Here is a 15,985-nt window from a genome sequence, read left to right on the forward strand (position 1 = left end):
ATTGGCCCATCTGGTCCAGATCCTGTTGTAATCTGAGGTAACCCTCTTCGCTGTCCACTACACCTCCAATTTTGGTATCATCTGCAAACTTACTAACTGTACCTGTTATGCTCACATCCAAATCATTTATGTAAATGACAAAAAGTAGAGGACCCAGCACCGATCCTTGTGGTACTCCACTGGTCACAGGCCTCCACTCTGAAAAACACCACCCTCTGTATCCAAATGGCTAGTTCTCCCTGTAATCCATGAGATCTAACCTTGCTAATTGGCAACCTCCCCAATATTACCTGCTCTTCCACCTATCTTTGGATCATTTCCAAACTTAGTCAGAATGCCCTCAATTCATCAAGATCATTAATGTGTAAAATGAACTGTTGTGGTCCCAACACTGACCCTTGTGGAACATCACTAGTCACTGGCTGCAATCCTGAAAAGGACCCTTTCATCCCCCCTCTCCGCCTTCTGCCAGACAGCCAATCTTCAACACAAACTAGTACCTTGCCTCTAATACATGGACTCTTATCTTACTCCATAGCTTCCTGTGTAGCACCTTGTCAAAGGCCTTCTGGAAATTCAAGTAGATAATATCCATTGATTCTCCATGGTCTAACCTGCTTGTTACCTTCTCAAAGAATTCTATCAGATTTGTCAGGCATGACCTCCCCTTAATGAAACCATACTGACTCTGCTCTCGTATTTAGAAATCCCGTCCTTCACAATGGATTCCAAGATTTTATCAACAACTAAGGTCAGGCTAATCGGCCTGTAATTTCCCATTTTTTAACCTTACTCCATTTTTCCAGTCTTCTGGGACCCTCCCTAACTCAAGTGACCCCTGGAAGATCACCCCTAAAGCCTCCACTATCTCTTCAAGTATTTCCTTTCGAACTCTGGGGGTGTGGTCCATCTGGTCCAGGTTATTTATCCACTTTCAGACTTCCAGTTTTCTAGCATCTTCTCCTTGGTGTTCGCCACCATATTCAGCTCTGCCCCCAGAATTTTTGGGATGTGACATGTGTATTCCACCGTGAAGACCGACACAAAGTACTTGTTCTGTTACTCTGCCATTTCTTTGTTTCCCCATTACTGCTTCTCCAGTGTCATTTTCCAGCAGCCAATATCCACTTTTGCCTCTCTTTTGCTCTTTATATATCTAAAGGAACTCCTGCAATCTTCTTTTGTATTACTGGCTAGCTTACCCTGATACTTAAACTTCTCCCTCCTTATTTCTTTTCATGTCGTTCTCTGTTTGTCTTTGTAGGCTTCCCAATCCTCTGACTTCCCAGTGTCCTTCACCACATTTTATCTTTTCTCTTTTGCTTTTCTGGTGTTCCTGACTTCCCTTGTAAGCCAAGGTTGCCTCATCTCCCTTTAGTAAACTTCTTATTCCTCGGGATGAATCTCTTCTGTGTCTCCTGAATTACTCCCAGAAACTCCTGCCATTGCTGTTCCACAGTCTTTCCGGCTAGGCTCCTCTCCGAGTCAGTTCTGGTCAGCTCCTCCCTCATGCCTCTGTAGTTGCTTTTATTCAACTGTGATATCGTTACATTTGATTTCACCTGCTCCCTCTCAAATTGTAGAGCAAGCTTTATCATGTTATGTTCACTGCCTCGTAAGGGTTCCTTCACCTTAAGCTCCCTTATCAAGTCTGCTTCATTGCACAATACTAAATCCAGAATTGTCTAGTGAGCTCCACCACAAGGTTCTCCAAAAAGTCATCTTGTAGACATTCCACAAATTCCCTTTCTTGCAATCCACTGCCAACCTGATTTTCCCAGTCCACCTGCGTATTGCAATTCCCCATGGTCACTGTAACCTTGCCTTTCTTACACAGCAGAGGTAAAAGTTGTGTGACATTAGGAGGTACCATCCAATGTCCAGCCTAATTTGTGTTGAAGAGTCATCTCGAGCTTTAATGTTAACTGTGTTTCTCTCCACAGATGCTGCCTGACCTGCTGAGAATTTCCAGAGTTTTTTGATTTTATTCGTCTTTAAAGCACAGAAACAGACCATTTGGCCCAGTTGTCTTCACCTGGTGCTTCTGCTAGTGACATGAGCTTTTATTCTCACTTTTTATGTTATGTTCTCAACAGATCCTCTATTCCTTTCTCCCTTGTGGACTTACCAACTTTCCCAAAAAATGCACCCAACCTATTTCCTCAATAATTCCCTGTGGGAGTAAGTTCCACATTCTCATCATTCTCTTGGTGAAGTTTCTCCTGAATTCCTCACTGGCTTTATTATTGGCCATCTTATATTGATAGTGCCTAGTTTTAGACTCTCCACACAACAAGACAGGGAATCTTCCTTCCATTTACCCTCATGTTCTTATACTGAAATATTGGGAAAATTGCTATTAAGTCAGACCTCACAACTAAAATATATCCCAGCGAGGAAGAAAGATGGTAAGGAGGGTTTAAAAAAATCCAAGGCTGAACAAAGAGATCAAAGACAATATAAAGTAAAAACTAAGGTATACCATAATACAAAGACCAGTGGCAGGCTGGAAGATTGGGAAACTTTCAAACATAAACAAAGGGACACTAAACAATTAATAAAAAGAGCTGAGGCAAAATACAAAATAAAACTAGCACAAAATATCAAAAAGGATAGCAAAAGCTTCAATTGGTATCTAAAAGGGAAGAGAATTGCTAAGGTAAATTTTGGTCCCTTGGAAGAGGAAACCAGAGAGTTAATGTTGGGGAGCACTGAAATAGCAGATACGCTAAGTCAATACTTTGCCTCAGTTTTGCAGTAGAGGACAATAGTACCACACCTATTAGAATGGACAAGTCAGAGGCAGTAGAAAGTGTAGAAGTTAGAACAAACAACATCGATAAGGAAAAGGTACTCACCAAACTATTAGGATTGGGGACAGACAAGTCCCCCAAGCCTGACTGCCAAGATCCTAGGGTATTAAAGAAAGTGGGGGTGGAGATAGTGGATCTATTGCTTACAATAGTCCAAAATCTCCTGGATACGGGAAAGGTTCCAGTGGATTGAAAAAAATGCTAATGTAACATCCTTATTCAAAAAGGGAGGGAGGCAATATGTGAAAAATTACAGAACATTTAGTTTAACACTTGGGAAAGTGTTAGAATCAATTATCAAGGAAGCAATATTAGGACATTTGGAAAGTCAAAACACTATCTATCAGAGTCAGCAAGGGTTTATGAAGGGCAAATCACGTTTGACTAATTTGCTAGAGTTCTTCGAAGATGTAACAATCAAAATGGATAATGGCGATCCAGTAGATGTAATATATCTGGACTTCAAGAAGGTGTTTGATAAGATGCTGTACAAAAGGTTAATTTACAAGGTTGGATCATATGGGATTAAGGGTAATTTATTAGTTTGGATAGATGTCTGACTGATGGATAGAAGACAGAAAGTCAGGATAAATGGGTTTTATTCTGGATGGCAAGAAGTAACTAGTAGGTGCCACAAGGTTCAGTTCTTTCAAGACTCCAGCTATCTATAATCTACATTAATGACTTTGATGCAATGATAGAATGCGCCATAGTCAAGTTTGTGGATGACATGACAAAAATAGGTGAGACAGTAAATTGCAATGAGGAAATAAGAATCTTACAAATGGATATAGACAGGTTAGGACAGTAGGCCAAAATGTGGCAAATGGAGTTTAACATGGATAAGTGTGAGGTCGTGCATTTTGGTCATAAAAATGGGAAGGTGACCTATTATCTAAATGGGGAGAGACTTTGGGGTTCTCCGGTGCAGAGGGATCTGGGTGTCCTCATTCATGAGTCACAGAAAACTAACATGCAGGTATAGCAGAGAATAAAGAAAGTGAACGGAATGTTGGCTTTTATAGCTGAAGGAATAGAATATTAAAGTAAGGAAGTATTGTTGCAACTATACAAGGCATTTGTGAGACCACACTCACAGTATTGTGCACAGTTTTGGTCCCCTTATTCGAGGAAAGATGTAGTGGCATTGGAGGCAGTTCAGAGGAGGCTCACAAAATTGATCCCAGAGATGAGGGGTTTGTCTTATGAAGATTGAACAGTTTAGGCCTACACTCTGTGGAAATTAGAAGAATGGGGGGAGAGGGCTGATCGAATTGAAGTATTCAAGATTATAAAAGGTGTGGATAAAATAAACATGAACTGGATACTTCCTGTTGTGGGGCATTCTAAGATGAGAGGACTTAGGATAAGGTGTAGCAAATTTAAGATAGAGTTGAGGAGAAACCACTTCTCCCAAAGGGTTGTGAATCTGGAATTCACAACCCAAAGTGCAGTGGATGCTGGGAAAGGGAGTAAATATAAGGAGGAGTTAGACAGATTTTAAATTGGTAAAGGGTTGAAGAGTTATGGGAAGAAGGCATGAAAATAGGGGTGAGGTGCATATCAGCCATGATCAAATGGTGGAGCAGACCTGATGGGCTGAATGGCCAAATTCTGCCCCACGTCTTATGAACTTACAAGAAACAGTTCAAAGAAAACTTACTTGACTGATTCCTCTGGCTGATATCCGATGAAGAAATATTGGACAGACTGCACACGTATCCATTGGAAGTTTAGAGAAGTGAGAGGTGGTCTCAATAAACTGAGGGTACTGGACAAGGTGGTCGTAGAGATGTATAGCATGGAAACAGAACCTTCGGTCCAACTTGTCCATGCCGATCAGAATACCCAACCCAACCTAGTCCCACCTGCCAGCACCTGGCCCATATCCCTCCAAACCCTTCCTTTTCGTATACCCATCCAGATACCTTTTAAATGTTACAATTGTACTAGCCTCCACCACTTCCTCTGGCAGCTCATTCCATACACGTACCACCCTCTGCGTGAAAGAGTTGCCCCTTAGGTATTTTTTATATTTTTTCCTTCTCACCCTAAACCTATGCCCTCTAGCTCTGGATCCGCCCCCCCACCCTAGGGAAGAGACTTTGTCTATTTATCCTATCCATGCCCCTCATGATTTTATAAACCTCTATAAGGTCACCCCTCAGCTTCCGACACTCCAGGATAACACAGCCACAGCCTATTCAACCTCTCCCTATAGCTCAAATCCTCCAACCCTGGCAACATCCTTGTAAATCTTTTCTGAACCCTTTCAAGTTTCACATCTTTCCAATAGGAAGGAGACCAGAATTCCACACAATATTCCAAAAGTGGTCTAACCAATGTCCTATACAGCTGCAACATGATCTCCCAACTCCTTTACTCAATACTCTGACCAATAAAGAAAAGCATACCAAACGTCCTCTTCACTATCCTATCCACTTGTGACTCCACTTTCAAGGAGCTATGAACCTGCACTTAAGTTCTCTTTGTTCAGCAACACTTCCTAGGACCTTACCATTAAGTGTATAAGTCCTGCTAAGATTTGCTTTCCCAAAATGCAGCACCTCGCATTTATCTAAATTAAACTCCATCTGCTACTTCTCAGCTCATTGGCCCATCTGATCAAGATCCTGTTGTAATCTGAGGTAACCCTCTTTGCTGTCCACTACACGTCCAATTTTGGTGTCATCTGCAAACTTACTAACTACAGGAGAATCGAGGTTTCGGGCATGAGCCCTTCAGGCCTTCCTGAAAAAGGGCTCATGCCCGAAACGTCGAATCTCCTGCTCCTTGGATGCTGCCTGACCTGCTGCGCTTTTTTTCCAGCAACACATTTTCAGCTCTGATCTCCAGCATCTGCAGTCCTCACTTTCTCCTAAACTTACTAACTATACCTGTTATGCTCACATCCAAATAATTTGTATAAATGATGAAAAGTAGAGGACCCAGCATCGATTCTTGTGGCACTCCACTGGACACAGGCCTCCAGTCTGAAAAACAACCCTCCACCACCACCCTCTGTCTTCTACCTTTCAGCCAGTTCTGTATCCAAATGGCGAGTTCTCCTTGTATTCCATGAGATCTAACCTTGCTAACCAGTCTCTCATGGGGAACCTTGTCGAACGCCTTACTGAAGTCCATATAGATCATGTCCACTGCTGTGCCCTCATCAATCCTCTTTGTACTTCTTCAAAAAACTCGATCAAGTTTGTGAGACATGATTTCCCATGCACAAAGCCATATTGACTATCCCTAATCAGTCCTTGCCTTTCCAAATACATGTACATTCTGTCCCTCTGGATTCCCTCCAACAACTTGCCCACCACTACCACAGGCTCACCGGTCTATAGATCCCTGGCTTGTCCTTGCCACCCTTCTTAAACAGTGACACCGTGTTAGCCAACCTCCAGTCTTCCGGCACCTCACTTGTGACGATCGGTGATCAAATATCTCAGCAACGGGCCCAGCAATCACTTCCCTCGCTTTGCACAGAGTTCTGGGGTACACCTGATCAGGTCCTGGGGATTTATCCACTTATGTGTTTCAAGACATCCAGCACTTCCTCCTCTGTATTATGGGCTTTTTTCAAGATAGCACCACATTCTATATTCTATCCCTACATTCTATATTTTCCCTGTCCTTTTCCACAGTAGATACTAATGCAAAATACTCCGCCATCTCCTGCAGCTCCACACAAAGGCCGCCAGGCTGATTTTTGAGGGGCCCTATTCTCGCCCTAGCTACCTTTTTGTCCTTAATGTATTTGTAAAAACCATTTGGATTCTCCTTAGCCCTATTTGCCAAAGCCATCTCACGTCCCCTTTTTGCCCTCCTAATTTCTCTCTTAAGTATGTTCCTCCTGCCTTTATACTCTAATGTGCATTCAATATATCTTGTCTGTACCTGACATATGCTTCCTTCTTTTTCTAAGATGCTTTTCCTTGTGCGAATTAGTTGAACTAGAGGGCATTGTTTTCAAACATGGGGGTCTCTCTTTTAAATCAGAGATCAGGAGATACCGTTTCTTTAATGGTGTTGAAGGTCAACTAACTCTTCCCCAGGGAGCAGTAGAGGCAAGATCACTGGATTTTTTGAAATCAGGGATTGATAAATTCTTAACTAACAAAGAAGTCAAAGATAATTGGGGTAGGCAGTCATATGGATTTGAGGCCAAAATCAGACCAGCCATGTTCTTTCTGAAAAGTCGAGCTGGCTTGAGGGGCCAAATGGCCGCCTACTGCTCTCAGTTCACTTGTTCAGATGTAGTCAGTAGGACTGATCTTTAATAGTGACTGGGGAATGATCTATTGCAGCGAAACCCTTGCGGCTGTCATTTGTACAAGGCTGAATTGACACAGCTCTCATGTTGGATCTCATTGTCAATGGTGGCCTCTTCAGAGAATTGTCTATTGAGGAAGTGCTCAACATTTCCAGAGTCTCTGCTTTAATATAAATGGGAGAAGAATACTTGGCTGACCACATGTTAATGTGTAAATTTTTTTTTCACATTATTCAAAGATATAAAGAATTGAAGAGATTGAGAGAGGACAAAAATCTGTTGCAGAGTAAATAATGACAGCGCAGTCATTTGCAAACTGTAGATCATATGGTCAGTTTAGTTTTGACATGGAGGGGACAGATCTGGCTGCTGAGGTATGGGAAGCAGTCTAAAACTAAGAAAAAATTCTAAGTGATGTCTGCATCACTTGATCCACATGGGAGCCTGAGGCTGTTGGACAGATCATCAACTTGTTCGATCAATGAAGAAGATCCACCCAGAGATATAAGAAGACCCAAAGTCCAAGACGAAGAACAATGTCTCAGCATGAAAACAGCCCAACCAACAAGAGGAATTCCAAGAGTAAATCACGACCAATCTGTAAAATCTTTACACCTTTAACTCAATTTACAAGCAGTAAGATCAATACAAAGCCAACTGTACTAAACTACTTTGTACAGATTGGGTATGAGCATCATCGTTACCAGGAGTGGCTCGATGAACATGACACTCAACTATGTGACCTCCTGGAACAAAAACAATCAGCCTTCATTGCTGGGCAGACCAACCCAAAGACACAACTCAAGGATGCTGCAATTCAACAACTCAAGGCTGACATTCAAAGACAAATCCAGAAGATAATGGTGGGAGGAGGAAACCTGAGAGATCAACAATATCCTGATCATCATGACATGTGAAGCTTTCTGAAGTCATCAGGGCCACCTAGAGAGCAAGGTTAAATGGACAAAATCCCCTTCATTCACAAGATTTCTAGGAGGTCTGACAACATTGTGATGGCTTTATTACAGAATTCACGCTGTTAGGGTTTCTTCCTTGACTGAATGTGCTAATGGACCAGGAACTCTGTGAAAGGCTTGTCACACACTGCACTCCTGAATGCTTGGGCATCAGTGTGAATCCATCTTTGGTTCAGGAAATCAGATGAGTCAGTGAAGCCCAGCCACAAATATTGCCCCAGAAGAGTTTCTCTCTGGTACCTGAGAAGAGTCCAAGAACCAAAAGAGCTCAATTGTAAACCCTACACTTGAAGGTTACTCCCCTGTGTGGATTGTCTGATGCTGCAGGATGCTTTGTAACTGTGTGAACGCTTTCTCACAAACTTCCCCTGTGAAGGGCTTCTCTCTTGTATGAATACATTGGTGTACACGGAGACTCATTAAGTGAGAGAATGATTTGTCGCACATCTCACACCTGAAAGGTCTTTCACCTGTATGACTGCGGATATGTACTCGGAGGCTTGAAGAGTAGGGGAAGGATTTGTTGCACAGCTCACATGTGAATGGTCTCTCTCCTGTGTGAATGCGTTGGTGTGTGTGGAGACTTGATGATTGCGAGAATGATTTCTTGCACACCTCGCACTTGAAGGGTTTCTCCCCTGTGTGAATCCTCTGGTGTATCAGCAGTTCAGAGGATTCGATGAAAGACACCTCACAAACCTCACATCTGAAGGGTTTCTCCCCTGTGTGAATACTCTGGTGCATCAAAAGCCTGGTCGATGTGGTGTAAGCTTTATCACAAATCTCACATTTGAAGGGTTTTTCCCCTGTATGGATTACCTGATGGACCTGAAGGCTTGATAACTGTGAAAATGATTTGTCACACACCTCACATGTGAATGGCTTCTCCCCTGTGTGGATGCGTTGGTGCACACGGAAGTTTGATGAGTCAGAGAAGGATTTTTCGCACACCTCACATGTGAATGGTTTCTCCCCTGTGTGAATGCGTTGGTGTCTGTGGAGATTCATTGACCTTGAGAATGATTTATGGCACACCTCACACATAAATGATTCCTCCCCCTTGTGAATGCACCGGTGTTTGAGGAGGGTCCGTGACTGAGAGAATGATTTGTGGCACATCTTGCACTTGAAAGGCTTCTCCCCAGTGGGAATGTGTTGATGTCCAATGGGTGTTAATGACTGTGTGAAGTCTTGGTCACACAACTCACTGTTCAATGGTTTCCCTTCCATGATGCTGCTATACAGATGCACCTTGCTTGTTTGGTGACTTTAGGAGCTTCGCCCCTGTAGGAATGAGTCAGTGGTTCACGAGGCTATATGAAAGATTGAAGCTCTCACCACAGTTGGAGTCCACAATTGTGCAGTTGTTCCTTCGGTGATGGTCAAGATCTATCTGCAGTGTTTATCCTTTCTGTATTCTCTGCTGTAGTATGGTGTAATCCTTCTGTAAAACAGGAAAAGGAAAGAAACATGATTTCCTTCAACTCCGTCTCCTCCTTTGCTGAACCTGCTGACTCCTCAGTTAGAGATTGTTCCAGTAGTGCCTGTCTGCTATTCCCCTGTGTGGGGGGGTTCAGACACAAGTCCTTCCTTTATCCTCACTTGACTGTCACACACCCTGTTTCCAGCAGCGACACTATATAGTGAGCAGAAGCAGACAATGTAGCTACTTTCTTTCTCTTGCCCATCTCTCCATCTTCCCAGGCACCATGAGAACAATGGAAAAGAGAGTCTCCAAGATTGTAAAATGGGTTAGCAATTGTTCTGAGTGCATGTCAGCCTGTGAAGACCAGTTTTACGCTGAGAATACATACAAAATAACATCCAGTGGAAAGTTAATTTGAAGAAAACTTTGAAATTTCTCCCCTTCTTTTCTAAAATTATTGGAAAAATCCACGCATGGCAGAAAAAGCCAGAAACTGAGGAAAATATTGTTTCAGTGTAACTGTTTGAAGAGTTCTGGTTGATGCTGGAATATTAGACACACTGCATTCATCCAGACTACACGTCCTAATCCAAGCCCAGATCTTAGGAAATGGATGAGGCCTTCATTTAATATTTTTTAAAAAGATATTAAAAGACCTCGTAATAAATGTGACTCCAGGTATTTGCTATGGTGCTGCATTAACAATCCAGTGACTGAGATCCTGTGGTTTGACTGGTCCCGTAAAACCATCTGTGAGGATCATCATAATTTTCACCTCAACAACCCCAAATGGTGAAGGTGAATATTACAGTGTAATTTGCATGTTTTTCACTTCTTATGCACTTTATGCCATCCTTTGTATGATTGTGTAGTTTACGCAGTCCATGTAGCACCTTGGTCCTGGAGGAACACTGTCTTTTTTTTTACCGTATCAATTGTCTTTGGTAGAAATGACAAATAAAAGCTACTCTACTCAAATCATGGCTTCAGGTCAGACAAGTTCAAGGAATATGACCACTTCGCTCCCAACTAAAAAATAAGTCCTTCACCATGTTCATTATCAAAAGGGAAGTAGACTAAGGTCAGATCCCTAAACTGGGTGTCCATAAGGTGCTGTGAGCCATCAGCAGCAGCAGGATTGCTTTCCAACGCTACCTCACAGCCCAGCGCAGCCCTCAATCCATGATTACCAACAAACCAGTAGACAGACAGGTCAGGAGGAGTATTGGTGATACTTTAGAGTCCAGGTTTGAACCTAGTGAATATACAACAGAGGGGGACTTTCAAGTTAAACACCAAGACCTATCGCACCTCTGAGAATTGTGGATAACCAATGAAGTAACAGGTGAAGGCAGCTCCATGAACACCTCCATTCACAGCCATGCTGCAGCCCAGCACATGACAGCAAGACACAATATGAAAGACACAAGGATGATCAAACCCATCCCATCATGAGGAGTTAGGAGAACTCCCCTCTCGACCACTCCCATCCCCTCCCTCCACAGTCAAGAAGGCTCAACTCAGGATATTCGAGGAGAAAGTGAGGACTGCAGATGCTGGAGATCAGAGCTGAAAATGTGTTGCTGGAAAAGCGCAGCAGGTCAGGCAGCATCCTGATATATTCCTGAAGAAGGGCTTATGCCCGAAACGTCGATTCTCCTGTTCCTTGGATGCTGCCTGACCTGCTGCGCTTTTCCAGCAACACATTTTCAGCTCAACTCAGGATATTGTCATGAATGCAAAGTTTGCAAGATTATGATGTTATAAACTACCTTTGCAATTTAAGTTAGACCAAAACTGTTTTGAAATGAAGGTTGTGAGGAGGTTATGTAACTACTTAACAACACGCTATGTAAGTTGGTTACCATGGCGACAGGTCGTAACTCACTGAACAGGATGGAAAGAAGGAGGGTGTCCTTTCTGTGGGCTGCCAGGTATAACGTGGGAAGGAACACAGACTTTGGTTGAAGAGAGACATTACAAAGAACAAAGAACAAAGAAAATTTACAGCCCAGGAACAGGCCCTACGGCCCTCCAAACCTGAGCTGATCCAAATCCACTGTCTAAACCTATTGCCCACTTCCTAAGCATCTGCATCCCTCTGCTCCCCACCTACTCATGCATCTATGCAGACGCACCTTAAATGAATCCACTGTGCCTGCTTCTACTATCTCTGCTGGCAATGTGTTCCAGGCACCTACCATCCTCTGTGTAAAGTACTTGCCACGTATATCCCCCTTAAACTTTTAATTTCTCACCTTGAACGCGTGACCTCTCATTATTGAATCCCTCACCCTGGGAAAAAAGCTTACCTCTATCTACCCTCTCTATAGGCTTCATGATTTTGTAGACCTCAATCAGGTCCCCCCTCAATCTTCTTTTTTCTAATGAAAACAATCCCAACCTACTCAATCTCTCTTCATAGCTAGCACCTTCCATTCCAGGCAACATCCTTGTAAACATTCTCTGCACCCTCTCCAAAGCGTCCAATCCTTTTGGTAATGTGGCGACCAGAACTGTACACGGTATTCTAAATGCGGCCAAACCAAAGTCTTGTACAATTTTAACATGCCAGCTCATACTCAATACCCCTTCCGATGAAGGCAAGCATACCATATGCCTTCTTGATCACTCTATCCACCTGTGCAGCAACCTTCAGGGTACAATGGATCTGAACTCCCAGACCTCTCTGCTCATCAACTTTTCCCAAGGTTCTTCTGTTTACAGTTCGCTCTAGAATTAGACTTCTCAAAATGCATCACCTCACATTTGCCTGGATTGAACTCCACCTGCCACTTCTCTGATCAACTCTCCAGTCTATCTGTACTCTCCTGTATTCTTTGACAGTCCCCTATGCTTTCTGCTACTCCACCAATCTTCATGTCATCTGCAAACTTACTGATCAGACCAACAATGCCCTCTTCCAAATCATATATGTATATTACAAACAACAGTAGCCCCAACACTGATCCCTGTGAAACACCACTGGTCACCTTTCTCCATTTCAAGAAACTCCCTTCAACTACTACTCATTGTCTCCTGTGGAGGATTTCTTTGGGAATAGTGACACAATTCTGTAAGTTTTAGAATGCTCGTAGACAAAGATGAGAGTGATACTAAGGGACAAGTACTAAACTGGGCCAAGGCCAATTATGTCAAAATTAGGTAGGAGCTGGGAAATGTGGATTGGACACAGCTATTTGAAGGAAAGTCCACATTTGATATGTGGGAAGCTTTCAAAGATAGGTTGAAGATAGTGCAAGATAAGCATGCCCCTTAGAAAACTAGGGATAGGAAAGGCAAGATTCATGAACTGTGGATGACAGGAGAAATCATGCAACTAGCCAAGAGGAAAAGGGAAGTGTACATAAGGTCCAGGCAGCTAAGAACAGAACGGGCCTTGGAGGAATATCGGGAGAGTAGGACCAATCTTAGACAAGGAATCAAGCGGGCTAAAAGGGGTCAAGAAATAACTTTAGCGAGCAGAATTGTGGAGAATCCCAAGGCCTTTTATTCTTGTAGAAGAAGTAAGATGGTAACCAGAGAGATGGTTGGTCCGCTAAAGGATAAGGAAGGCAAGTTATGTGTCGAATCTGAGAAAATGAGTGAGATTCTCAATGATTACTTTGCATCAGTGTTCACTGAGGAACAGGAGGTTATGAATGCTGAGATTACAGATAGAAGTTTGTTTACTCTGGATCACATTGACATATGGAGGGAAGATGTGTTGGTTCGGCTAAAGGGTATTAAGGCGGACAAAATCCCAGGAAAGGATGGGATCTCTCCCAGGTTACTGAGGGAGGCAAGAGAGGAAATAGCTGGGGCCCTGACAGATATCTTTGTAGCATCCTTAAACACAAGTGAGGTGCTGGAGGACTGGAGGGTTGCTCATGTTGTTCCCCCTGTACAAGAAGGGTAGTAGGGATATCCCAGGTAACTACAGACCAGTGAGCCTGACATCAGTGGTGGGAAAGTTGCTGGAGAAGGTACTGAGGGATAAAATCTATTTCTATTTGGAAAAAAATGGGCGTATCAGTGATAGGAAACATGGTTTTGTGCGGGGTAGATTGTGCCTTACCAACTTTGAGGAAGTGACCAAGTTGATAGGTGAAGGAAGGGCTGTAGATGTCATATACATGGACTTTAGTAAGACATTTGATAAGTTCCCCCTTGGTAAACTAATGGAGAAAGTGAAGTCACATGGTGTGCAGGATGTTCTAGCTTGGTGGATAAAGAACTGGGTAATAAATGGTGGTCCAGACAGTAAAGTCCACATGAATTTATTTTTTTGAAAACAGAGGCTTTTGAAAACTCACTGTCTCCTTTGACAATCATTCAAAGTCATGATTCAGTGTAATGGGGAGAAAACAACCAGTTCAAGCAGGTTATATTGGACAGGTTCCTGGAAAAAAGGTAGTATTCTGTAGAGAGAGGGACATGAAGTATAACAGTGGCATGGGGAGTTCGTTCATAATAATTAGATGAGGGGTATCTTTTCTGTAGTTTTGTTTTTCTATTGCCTAATTGGCATTATTTAGTCATAGAGAGTACAGCACAGAAACAGATCCTTCAGTCCGACCCGACCAGGCCGACCAGATATCCTAAACTATTCTAGTCTCATTTGCCAGCATTTATCCTATATCCCTCTGAACCCTTCCTATTTATATACCCATACAAATGTTTTATAAATGTTGTCACAGTACTTGCCTCCACCACTTCCTCTGGCAGCTTATTCCATACACACACCGCCCTCTGCGTGAAAAAGTTGACTCTTCAGTCCCCTCTCACTCGAAACCTATGCCCTCTAGTTCTGAACTCCCCCACCTCAAGTTTTTATAAACAGTTTAGCTTTTAATAGGTTTTTGCCTCAGATACAAAATATGAAATCTTGTTTTTCAATTCCTTTATATTAGTCACAGGATATTTCAGAATATCTGAAACAATACAACTAAGAAAAAGGTTATCTGTTCATTCACATATTGCTATTTGTGGGAGCTGACTGCACACACATTGGATACTCACTTTCTATGTTACAACATCTCACCTTCTTATATTCAGTTAAAGATCACACAACACCAGGTTGTAGTCCAACAGGTTTATTTGAAATCACTAGCTTTAGAAGCGTTGCTTAAAACCTGTTGGACCTGGCGTTAGGTGATTTTTAACTTTGTCCACCCCAGTCCAAGTCCGGCACCTCAGAAATGAGCTAGCAACAAAACTCAACTTGGAAATCAGAAGGGAAAGGCTTCCAATAAACACACAGCTCCAGTCAAATAGTTCAGCACAAAGCACCGAGTGAACAGCTCTCTCAGCTGGATCTTCACACAGCATAAGGGACATTTCCACCCTTGATTACGCACAGGATAGTCAGACTGCCTGAAGATTGGTGTGGATATTATGGGATACAATTTGTATAAAAGCTGCTCCTTCACTCACCATCTCCTCACTTGATTTTCAGGCTCTACAGGAAGTGAGCGAGCTCTGGAAGAGGAAAAGGTGGGAGTGTACAGAGTGGTCGGAAAATTCATGTTACTCCAGAAATATTTGGATTGACTGTGAGAGACGTCAATCAGAGAGCCCACCCACTCTGCCCATTGTCTCCTCTTCCTCTTCCAGAGCTGGTTCACTTCCTATAGGGACAGAAAACCAAGTGAGGAAATGGTGAGTGAAGGAGCAGCTTTTATACAAATTGTATCCCATAATATCCACACCAATCTTCAGGCAGTCTGACTATCCTGTGGGCAGTCAGGGGTGGAAATGTCCCTTATGCTGTGTGAGAAGATCCAGCTGAGAGAGCTGTTTACTCGGTGCCTTGTGCTGAACTGTTTCACTGAGAGGTGCAGAGAGTCTAGGGTTCTTACTGATTTCCTATCGTTCTGTCTGTGTGTGTTGGGAGCTGGTTATTATCCTGCGGACTGTGAAGGGTCAGTTCTTTCTGTGTGCTGTGATCAGGATGTTTCCTGCTTCTTCGAATCTCTCCAGAGTCTCTCAACCCCTATCTCTGTAACCTCAAAAAAATTGGAAAAATAACTTTCTTTTATGGAATCTTTCACGACTATCAGAATTCGCAAAGCACTTTACAGCCAAATTAAAGTACATTTGAACTAGTCATTTTGCAATGTCAAATGTGGAAACCATTGTGTGCACAACAGGCTCCGACAAACAGCAATGTGGTCATGAGCAGATAATCTGTCTTTACTGGTGTTGATTCAGTTGTTGTTACTGCTACAATAGATTGAAATTTGAATCCCAGGAGACCAAAGTAAAAAAAAATTCTCATAGAATGACTTCAGATTTTAAGATTTTCATAAACCAAGTAATAGCAATATTGCATTTAAAAAGGTTCCAAAGAAACCAAAATAAGGAGCAGGACTATACCATTTAACGCTGAGTCTTCTCATCATTCAATATGGTAAAAACAATGACTGCAGATGCTGGAAACCAGATTCTGGATTAGTGGTGCTGGAAGAGCACAGCAGTTCAGGCA

General features: G+C 42.7%; 2 protein-coding genes across 2 annotated transcripts in view; one reads left to right on the forward strand and one right to left on the reverse strand.

Annotated features, from left to right (window-relative positions):
- LOC122541198 (zinc finger protein 845-like) overlaps window positions 1-15,023 on the reverse strand; it is a 48,692-nt gene extending 33,669 nt beyond the window's left edge. Inside the window, exons 1-3 of the mRNA XM_043677823.1 lie at window positions 14,935-15,023; window positions 8,371-9,516; window positions 8,201-8,312 (exon numbers count right to left, since the gene is read on the reverse strand). Of these exons, the coding sequence (XP_043533758.1) occupies window positions 8,201-8,312; window positions 8,371-9,302 (1,044 nt within the window). The 5' untranslated portion in view covers window positions 9,303-9,516; window positions 14,935-15,023. The remainder of the gene's footprint in view (window positions 1-8,200; window positions 8,313-8,370; window positions 9,517-14,934) is intronic.
- A 108-nt stretch (window positions 15,024-15,131) lies between these two features.
- The window catches only part of LOC122541629 (zinc finger protein 239-like), a 14,686-nt gene continuing 13,832 nt past the window's right edge, over window positions 15,132-15,985 (forward strand). The window contains exon 1 of the mRNA XM_043678545.1: window positions 15,132-15,159. The gene's annotated coding sequence lies outside the window, so the exon portion shown is untranslated. The remainder of the gene's footprint in view (window positions 15,160-15,985) is intronic.

The sequence above is a fragment of the Chiloscyllium plagiosum genome, chromosome 37 (genome assembly GCF_004010195.1).
Source record: "Chiloscyllium plagiosum isolate BGI_BamShark_2017 chromosome 37, ASM401019v2, whole genome shotgun sequence".
In the NCBI taxonomy this organism is placed as follows: domain Eukaryota; kingdom Metazoa; phylum Chordata; class Chondrichthyes; order Orectolobiformes; family Hemiscylliidae; genus Chiloscyllium; species Chiloscyllium plagiosum.